The sequence below is a fragment of the Garra rufa genome, chromosome 8 (genome assembly GCF_049309525.1).
Source record: "Garra rufa chromosome 8, GarRuf1.0, whole genome shotgun sequence".
NCBI lineage: Eukaryota > Metazoa > Chordata > Actinopteri > Cypriniformes > Cyprinidae > Garra > Garra rufa.
Genome location: NC_133368.1, coordinates 35,259,498 through 35,269,555, shown reverse-complemented (window position 1 = coordinate 35,269,555; position 10,058 = coordinate 35,259,498). Strand labels below are relative to the sequence as shown.

The 10,058-nt window shown below is 35.5% G+C and overlaps 1 protein-coding gene across 1 annotated transcript; it reads left to right on the top strand.

Annotated features, from left to right (window-relative positions):
- The first annotated feature begins 2,275 nt into the window (after nt 1–2,275).
- Nucleotides 2,276–6,370, top strand: mab21l3 (mab-21-like 3). The gene is made up of 7 exons (XM_073845184.1): nt 2,276–2,416; nt 2,645–2,785; nt 2,876–2,947; nt 3,482–3,773; nt 4,519–4,700; nt 5,563–5,757; nt 5,901–6,370. The coding sequence occupies exons 1-7, from the start codon at nt 2,369–2,371 to the stop codon at nt 6,132–6,134; spliced, it is 1,164 nt and encodes a 387-aa protein (XP_073701285.1). The 5' UTR covers nt 2,276–2,368; the 3' UTR covers nt 6,135–6,370.
- Nucleotides 6,371–10,058: the final 3,688 nt, after the last annotated feature.

Sequence of the window (10,058 nt, the reverse complement as noted above, 5' to 3'; positions counted from 1 at the left end):
CTGTTCAAAAACTTTTGACTGGTAGTGTAAATTAACACTAAAGGTATGAAAGTTGTCACTGGGGCGGTACCTTTTCAAAATACACACCTTTGTACCTTATTTAGCCCTAAAGGTTCATATAAGTTTCTTTAAGGTGCATATTAGCACTTAAACTGTACATTTGTAGCGCTCTAATGACAGCTTATGTGCTTTTTTCTGAGTGTGACGTTTTCAAAAGTTAAACCATCGAGCTTTTATTTTGATGGAGAAACTACCTATAAAATTAGGGCTCGTTTTCCTTTCGATCTGTCATTTACCATTCTGGTAGCCTAGGTTTAGGACTTGCTAGATTTTTGCTAATGTTATAATGCTATAATGTTTCTAGATTATATCGATAGACATATTTGATGACATGCCCGCAAAATACTCCAGTGTCATTGTCAGGTTTGTTGTAGTAGCATAAACGCTAATGTTCAAAACTAGCCTACATGTCAAACATGAACACGTTACATGATCCTAAGATAATGCAGTCTAAATAAAACCCAGACAATATATAGCAAGGGCATACCTCACTGATTTAGTTTGGATTTCTCCACTGCAGAATGAGTTAGGTCAGCATGTCTTTGCGTTTTGAATGTGTACACTGGGGTTTGTTGTTATATATCAGTGTCGAACAGAATGCGGGGAAATGTAGTCACTGTTTTCAGGGCAAAGCGCGGTATAGAATTTGTCCTTTAGATGGCGACAAATCGCAATTCCAAGGATGTAATTATAAGCTTTTCCCCCCCTTAAAATATACATTTTGAAACTGTTTCCCCGTCTGTGCAACACATATCCGCTGTTGTTCTCTTTCACATTCTGGTGAAAGTCTGGCTTTTCTGTGAGACTGTTTACCAGCAAGATCAGCAAACAATTCAGGTTGGTTTTCCCTAGCAAATGTAAGTTTGCTCTTATGTGATGAAATGTGAGTTTCCTCCACATAATTGCATACGTGATATTCATGATGTTAATGAATTGGTTTTGCAATGAATTAGCCAAACTCAAAAGTCATTAGTTCACTTTTTCTCCATCATTGACTGCAGAAGGTGTGTTAATGGGTCGTCTTTTTCCATGTTGCGTTCACATGACCTTTCCTAAACTGGACTGTTTTAGAAGCCAACCAATTTAACACATGTAAAGAACTGTGGTGAATGAATTAATGACATACTGAGAGGTCTTTTGTTTATCCATATTTTGTGGTAATGGCACTTTGTTTTTTATATTTTTTTTAAAGCCTTTATTTTCAGAATGAATAGTTAATTCTAGGCTTTTGTCTTTGCTTAATTGACAAATTGCTGTCAGATTTTTGGACTCCAATGTAGGTCCCAAATAGAGTATTTTCATAACAGGTCATCGAAACTCGCATATTTTGCTGATTATTGCTGCTGAAAGGGTAAATTATTGTAATGTTTTGGCCTGTACTAATCGGTCAGACCAGGAAAACATTTGGAGTTCTATAGACTGACAAAAGTTATAACAAATCAAGGAGAAGAGTGCAAAAAACTGTCTGTTTGTGGTTGGCCAAACTGCAGGATTTTCAGGTCAAGAGTCTTGACAACATTTGTGCAAAGTAGGTGAAATATTAGGATAATATCTTAATTAATACGGCGTGTGTTATCTTTACCACCTAATAACTTTAGTTTGTCAAAAACTTTGCCCTTTCCTGCTCACTAAGTCTTTCTCTATATGATTTAGCAGCTTTTTTGTGGTTTAAACAGCATAAATTAGCAGAACAACATATTCAGTAGTACATTAACTGTGCACTTCATGCTGTTGTTTACGTCTGAGTATCGCCAATATGGCCATGCATCTGTAACTGACCAAATCGTGATGTAAATGCAAACCCTCCATTTTGGACTTAAGGGTTAGTTATAATTATATATCATCTCATGCTAAAATATATAATGGTCTCTGTTTGATGTTGTTTCTGAAACTAGCTTATATTAATTAGATATATTCAGACTGACATGGAGACACAATTTTTTGGGGAGTTTGTGGGATCCAGTTGCATGTTTGTATATTCCACTATCTAGATTGCTAGATTAAAATAAAACACATGTTTACAATCAAATTTCTCTGTGAGTGTGATCTGTCCTGTGAGTAAGCAATTGGTGAACTCATCTGCCCAGAGGACCATGGGAGCTTTTTAGCATCTCAGAAATCAATATTGTGAGATCAATGGGTCTCTGCTGAAGTGCTTTTCCCTCGCACAATCTGTGTCACACGTACACGGTGACACAAAAGAACTGCAAAAAAGGGCCACAAAGACCTCACATCAAGCTTTACAGCTGGAAAGAAGGCTTAAAAATAGCATTCGAAGAGATAACTGCTCCTAAGGATAGACTGCAAAATGACCAACTTCACAGATGAAGATCTGGACAACTATTTGCAAAATCAGGTGACCTATTTATGCTGTTGTGAGTACAGAGATCTAAACTGGACTAAAGTATTAACTTTAACTGATGCTTATTTTATTTTATTATTTTACTTATTTGCAGTTAGCTAAAAAATCATATATTTTATATAGCTTGAAGATTTTAATTTTATTTTATTTTATTCACTGGTTTGCACTTGAAAGCTAATTTTGTTCTTCTGTGTTAATGGTGGTCAAATGTGTTATTGTCAGGTGGATCTCAGGCATCGTCAAGTTTCAAAGTCAGTAGAAGATGTGCAGAAAATCATAAAGGTTCTTACAGCTGAGGTCAGCTCAAATGATGCTCGTTTCCAGTCCATTGCAAACTCTGGAGTTCATAATACCAGCCTCAAAGTAATAGTTCATGTAGGCCTTTTAATTACATTTTAATCATTTCTACTTTGGTAACGTTGTAATTTCTCTGGTGTCCACAATCTGTTTTAGGACCAGCCAGCTTTAGTGTCAAAATGGTCTGCATTACTCCGAGGAAGATGTGCATACAACCCCGCCATCCAAGTAAGCAACAAACCTGTCATCTTCCAAAACAAAAAAATATATATATTTTTCAGTATACTGCAATATATATATATACACCCTGGACCACAAAACCAATCATAAGGGTCGATTTTGTTTTATTTGAGATTGATGCATCAAATAAATAAGATGAATAAATAATATTTGGCCGAAATACAAATATCTAGAAATCTGGAATCTGAGGGTGCAAAAAAATCCAAATATTCAGAAAATTCCCTTTAAAGTTGTCCAAGTGAAGTACTTAGCAATGCATACTACTAATCAAAATTTAAGTTTTTATATATTTACTGTAGGAAATTTACAAAATATCTTCATGGAACATGATCTTTACTTAATATCCTAATGATTTTTGGTAAAATCGATAATTTTAACCCATACAATGTATTTTTGGCTATTGCTAAAAATATACCCGTGCTACTTAAGACTGGTTTTGTGGTCTAGTTTCACATATAGTAAAAGTGTACAGCTGTTTTTTCATTTATTTGTGTTATACTAATTTTTAGTTTATTTCGGCAGGTGCTCACTCCAACACTGTTCCTGATTTCGGTGCCCCTACAGGGTCTGATGGGCTATAAGGAGAGGCGAACACGTCAGTGGCGTTACTACACACTAAGCGGGTCTCGTCTCCTTTCACCGGTCCGTGATCCAGAGAAGCTCCACCAGTGGCTGGAGCTGGAGAGTTTTGTCAATCCGAGTCAGGAGTGGAATGATGCCCGCATGACCATTGAGGGTGATATTGTGCCAGCCAAGGTGGTGAATGTCTTCAAAGAGCATCTGGAGGCATCCATAAAGACCTGTGGATTAACAAGTTAGAGTTTTTATAGTGTCCATTTGTTTACTCAAAAACAAAGAGAGAGAAGAGTTATCTAAATTTGATTTCTATCTATCTGGTAAACAAAAAGTCTCTAACATTCTTACTCTACTGATATGCAACTCTTCTGAGATTATAGATTGATTGATTTCCATAACTAGCAGCTTTAACTGGATTTACATAAAAACCACAGAGTATCATGGTAATTTGCAGACAGTGATTCAATACTTTCCTGGTGTCTCCCTATTCTATACTGTTTTATATACATATATTTGCAGCAATAGCCAAAAATACATTGTGTGGGTCAAAATGATGGATTTTTATGCCAAGAATTATTAGGATATTAGGTAAAGATCATGTTCCATGAATATTTTGTACATTTACTACCGTCAATAAATTAAAAACTACATTTTTGATTAGCAGTATGCATTAATAAGACCTTCATTTGGACAACTTTGAAGGCGATTTTCTCAGTATTTAGAATATTTTGCACCCTCATATTACAGAGATTCAAATAGTTGTATATCGGCCAAATACTGTCCTATCCTAACAAACCAAATATTAACAGAAAGCCTATTCATTCAGCTTTCAGGTGTATAAATTTCAAAACTGACCTTTATGACTCTTTTTTTTTTTTTTTTTTTGTCCGGCATCACAAATGTGAACTATACAAAAAGTGTAACAGCATATGTACATGTAACATTCCATTAGTTTTAAGTTTCTTATGACCTTTCTTTGACAGGTAAGGTGAGTATACTGGAATCAGTTGGGTCAGTGGTGCGTGTTGCAGTGGAAACATCAGAGGCACAAATTGAGGTGGAATTGGTTCCTACGTTGGAGCTAATGAACTACTGGCCAAAGAGAGCTAGGTGGCCCAGACTCTTTCGAAGATGGCCCTCCACAGAGCGAGCTCGCTGTATTAAGGTCAGTGGGTCTATATACACAGAATTTTTTTTTTTCAGAAACACAGTAATATTGTGATATATATATATATATATATTATTATTATTTTTTTTATTTTTTTTTTTAAGTAAATTTTATATACTTTAAAATGCAATTTATTTTTGGAAAAGCTGAATTTTCAGCAGCCATTACTTTAGTTTTAATTTACATTACTTTAGATTGTCTTCAATGTCACATGATCCTTCAGAAATCGTAATATGCTTATTTGGTGTTTAAAAAACATTATCAGTGTTGAAACAGTTGTGCTGCTTAGTTTTGTGGAAACCATAATACACTACCTTTCAAACTTTCGTGTGAGATCAGAAAATAAATGAACGAAAGCATGAATTTATTATAATGCAATGTAAATGTCTAATTCAAATAAGCTACATGCTTTTAAATTAAAAAAAGTATTTTAATCCAAAACTTTTGACCAGTATGTGTTGTTATGCTAATTATTAATATTATTATACACTACTGTTTTTAATGTTTTAAAAAAGAAGTTGTTTCTGCTCAACAAACCCACCAAGCTCACCAATTGATTGATTTCTGAAGAATTATGTGACACTGAATACTGGAGTAATGATGCTGAATTTACCTTATAACAGGATTAATTGTATTTTAAAATATATTTAAATAGTAAACAATGCAGGCTTGGTGAGCAGAAGAGACTTCTTTAAAGCAAATGAAAAACCTTACTGTTCAAAAACTTTTGACTGGTAGTATATATTTTAATATTATATATTTTTTATTGTTAGCTAGCTATATTTAAATGATTAGCTAGTAAACAGAAAAAGTACTTTTTACACACAGTATAATAATTAATCTATTAAATCCCCTGCAGTCGTTTGGATTCAATCTAATGGCCACATCAAACTACCACTGGCTGCTGTCATTCTCACGGGCAGAGCAGGTGCTGTTGAGCAATATAGATGAGGACGGCGGCTGCCGCAGGAAGTGTTATCGAGTGGTGAGACAGCTCAAGGAGGACTTCTGGTGTCCTGGAAGCAAACCCGTCATCACTGCCTACCACCTACAGGTACCAACTCAAGAAAAACAGCCCTCTACTGCTTTCCTGTCACTTCTTGTCTGTGATTTATGTAAATGTGTCTTTTGAAATAGCATACTGCATGTACACAAATTCAAGTTTACACACTTTCCCACTGTCCTTACATCATCTAGACACTGCTTTTCTGGACATGTGAGAAGTACCCCTGCACCAGGGACTGGAGAGACTTCAGAGGATGCGTATTACGGCTGGTGCAAAAGCTCCACAAGTGTGTTAGCCAGCATTATCTCCGCCATTACTTTGTCCGATCCCACAATCTCCTGAAATATAGCAATACTAATGAGCTTGATGACGTGGCGAAAAAGATCAATAGTTTCCTTGACAACCCAGGAACATACGTTCATTAGAAGCTTCCTCTGTGGGTTAGATGGCATAGATCTATGTTAGCTGTGCTCTGTTCTGACTGCATCATATTGATGATCATGGTAATAGGCTGTGGTTGGCTGAAGTAAGTATACATGTATTTCCTTCTTGTGTGTCTCAACCTGAATTTTTCACCGGAATTATGATGTCAGTTTTTTTACAGTAGGTTGTAAATTTGTTGAATGATTGACTTTAAAAAATTGAATAATTAAATAAAAAATGTTCTCACCAGAAATTTACCATTTTTATTTTATATGATGTTTCTTTTTAATTTATTTTAAAATGATTAATGCTTTTTTAGACAAGGATTTTCTGGTCAAAAAAGATTTGAGTACTTCACATGCTACATACACCAGGAACCGTTAATTCTATTCTATTCCAGCAGAGGGCACTGTGATTACAGCAACACGTGTTACAAGACCTCCAAATATAAATATTAAACATGACAAGGTAATAGCACAAGTCACTGAACTCGGTAATAAAGAACTATTATTTTCATTTCCAGCTAATTATATGTTTTGTTTCAAAAAAGGAACAAGCTAGATTCACTGAGTAAGTTGTCACAGTAAGGGAATCAGAGGAGACAGGGTGAAGGTCTAGATCACCCAAAGATGAATCTGGTCATTATAAACTTGTAAACATAATTTTTGACTAGTAATATGCATAGCTAAGAACTTCATTTGGACAACTTTATAGGTGATTTTCTCAGAATTTAGATTATTGTTTGCACCTTCTGATTCCAGATTTTCCAAATAGTTGTATCTCAGCCAAAGTCCTACCATACATCAATGGGAAGCTTATTTATTCAGCTTTTGATGTATAAATCTCAAAATATTTCAAAATATTGACCTTTACGACTGGGTTTGTGGTCCAGGGTCATGAGAAACACACATTTATCTAAAACAATAACCACCCGAATTATAACCACAATGGACCAAGTTCCGTAGTATGGCAAGCCGTTTTGATTTTTATTCCATCTCAGGATATGACTTCTTGATACCAACAATTCAGTTTTCACTAGTCAAAATGTTCATTCTTGATATCAGCAATTAGATTTCCACTAGTGACAATTGCTATTTTTGATATGAACAATTCAATATTTTCACTAGTTAAAATGGTAATTGTTGATATCAAAAATTCAGTTGTTGATATCTGTAAATGTATTTTCACTAGTGAAATGTCTCCATAGACTGCCATTCAAAATCAATTGTTGATGTTACAGTCGTGGCCAAAAGTTTTGAGAATGACACAAATATTAGTTTTCTCAAAGTTTGCTGATAAACTGTTTTTAGATCTTTGTTTCAGTTGTTTCTGTGATGTACTGAAATATAATTACAAGCACTTCATACGTTTCAAAGGCTTTTATCGACAATTACATGACATTTATGCAAAGAGTCAGTATTTGCAGTGTTGGCCCTTCTTTTTCAAGACCTCTGCAATTCGACTGGGCATGCTCTCAATCAACTTCTGGGCCAAATCCTGACTGATAGCAACCCATTCTTTCATAATCACTTCTTGGAGTTTGTCAGAATTAGTGGGTTTTTGTTTGTCCACCCGCCTCTTGAGGATTGACCACAAGTTCTCAATGGGATTAAGATCTGGGGAATTTCCAGGCCATGGATCCAAAATTTCAACATTTTGGTCCCCGAGCCACTTAGTTATCACTTTTGCCTTATGGCACGGTGCTCCATCGTGCTGGAAAATGCATTGTTCAAAAAATTGCAAAATTGTCCCTTGGATGAGAAGCAACCCCACACATGAATGGTCTCAGGATGCTTTACTGTTGGCATGACACAGGACTGATGGTAGCGCTCACCTTTTCTTCTCCGGACAAGCCTTTTTCCAGATGCCCCAAACAATCGGAAAGAGGCTTCATCGGAGAATATGACTTTGCCCCAGTCCTCAGCAGTCCATTCGCCATACTTTTTGCAGAAGATCAATCTGTCCCTGATGTTTTTTTTTTTTTTTTGGAGAGAAGTGGCTTCTTTGCTGCCCTTCTTGACACCAGGCCATCTTCCAAAAGTCTTGGCCTCACTGTGCGTGCAGATGCGCTCACACCTGCCTGCTGCCATTCCTGAGCAAGTTCTGCACTGGTGGCACTCTGATCCCGCAGCTGAATCCTCTTTAGGAGACGATCCTGGCGCTTGCTGGACTTTCTTGGATGCCCTGAAGCCTTCTTAACAAGAATTGAACCTCTTTCCTTGAAGTTCTTGATGATCCTATAAATTGTTGATTTAGGTGCAATCTTAGTAGCCACAATATCCTTGTCTGTGAAGCCATTTTTATGCAACGCAATGATGGCTGCACGCATTTCTTTGCAGGTCACCATGGTTAACAATGGAAGAACAATGATTTCAAGCATCACCCTCCTTTTAACATGTCAAGTCTACCATTCTATATCAACAATTACATTCTTGATATCAACAATCTAATTGTTGATATCAAAAAATACCCTCCTGGTTGTTGATATCAACAGTTGCATTCTTGATATCAAGAACATTCATTTTTACTAGTAACCACATGGTTGCTGATATCAAAAAAGGGTTTTACTAGAACTGAATTCTTGATATCAACAATTGATTTTGAATGGCAGTCTATGGAGACATTTCACTAGTGAAAATACAATTACAGATATCAACAACAGAATTTTTGATATCAACAATTAGATTCTTGATATCAAGAATAAACATTTTAACTAGTGAAAATATAATTGCTGATATCAAGAAGTCATATCCCTAAAAGGAATACAAGTCACAATGGCTTGCTATACTGTAGTCTATTAAAGTTTTTAAGTAGCCTAATCATAAATGTTGCGTGTTCTTGACAAACCTTCTTGAGTTTATACATCTGACATGTCTACACAAGTTTATATTTACAGTTTGAAGAGCCAAACCTGCTTTAGGAGCTCCTGCTGCAACCTGACGATAACTGGCTAACATATCCATCAATATATCCAACAGCCACCCAGAATATTTCATGAAGTATTGAGCAATATCCAACATCTAGCTTGAACAATCTAGCATTGTTTTCTGTGTCTCTTCAGTGCAGATCCATCATTGGAGTGGAAATGCAGGGTAAGTATGTGAAAAACTGATGCCGGGAGCATTTCTGAAAAAAAAGAAAGAAAAAGAAAAACTATAGTCTAGCTTTTCCCAGCACAAATAGAATATGTTTTATCTCCCTGAGGTGACTGTATGGTGAATTGTAGGGTGTCAGATTTGTGAGTTTTGCATCTTCAAAACATCAAGTTTTTCTTCATATCATATTCCTACATCAAACAGCTCCATCATCTGTCTGTTACTTCATATTTTTCATATGTCTCCTTCATCTTTAGCTGTGCTGTAAAATTTCATTGAGAAGGACATTTCTTCTATAGAGATGTGCAAACCGACGTCATCTTGTTATAGCTGTAAACTAAAAACAAAATAGCTAGCAGCAGGGGTTTACTTCAAATGCTAACCAGACAAACTTCAACCCCCTGGCTAAAATACATCATATAGTTCACTTAGATACTGTGTATATGCATAAAAATGAATCAGTACGAGCATTTTTAACATTGATAATAATAAGAAATGTTTATTTGAGCACCAAACCAGTATACAATGATACAAAATATTTATTAAAATTATACCTTATTAATATTCATATAAATATTTAAATATTAAGGGGAGACACTGCAAGCAAAAATGTTGTTTTTTCATGCACCTATAAAGTTTGAGATTTTGGGCTTTTTTTGTTTTTCATAAAATGCTTTTTCAGACTAGTTAAGTGTTATTTTATAGCACTTTATCTATTTGTGTTCAATTGCATTCAATGCATATTTTAAAAGGGCGTTTTCTCAAAATGAGTTTTTTCTCCTACACTCAGCCATAAATCTCCACTTCAGTAGCACTTACACACACCAAACT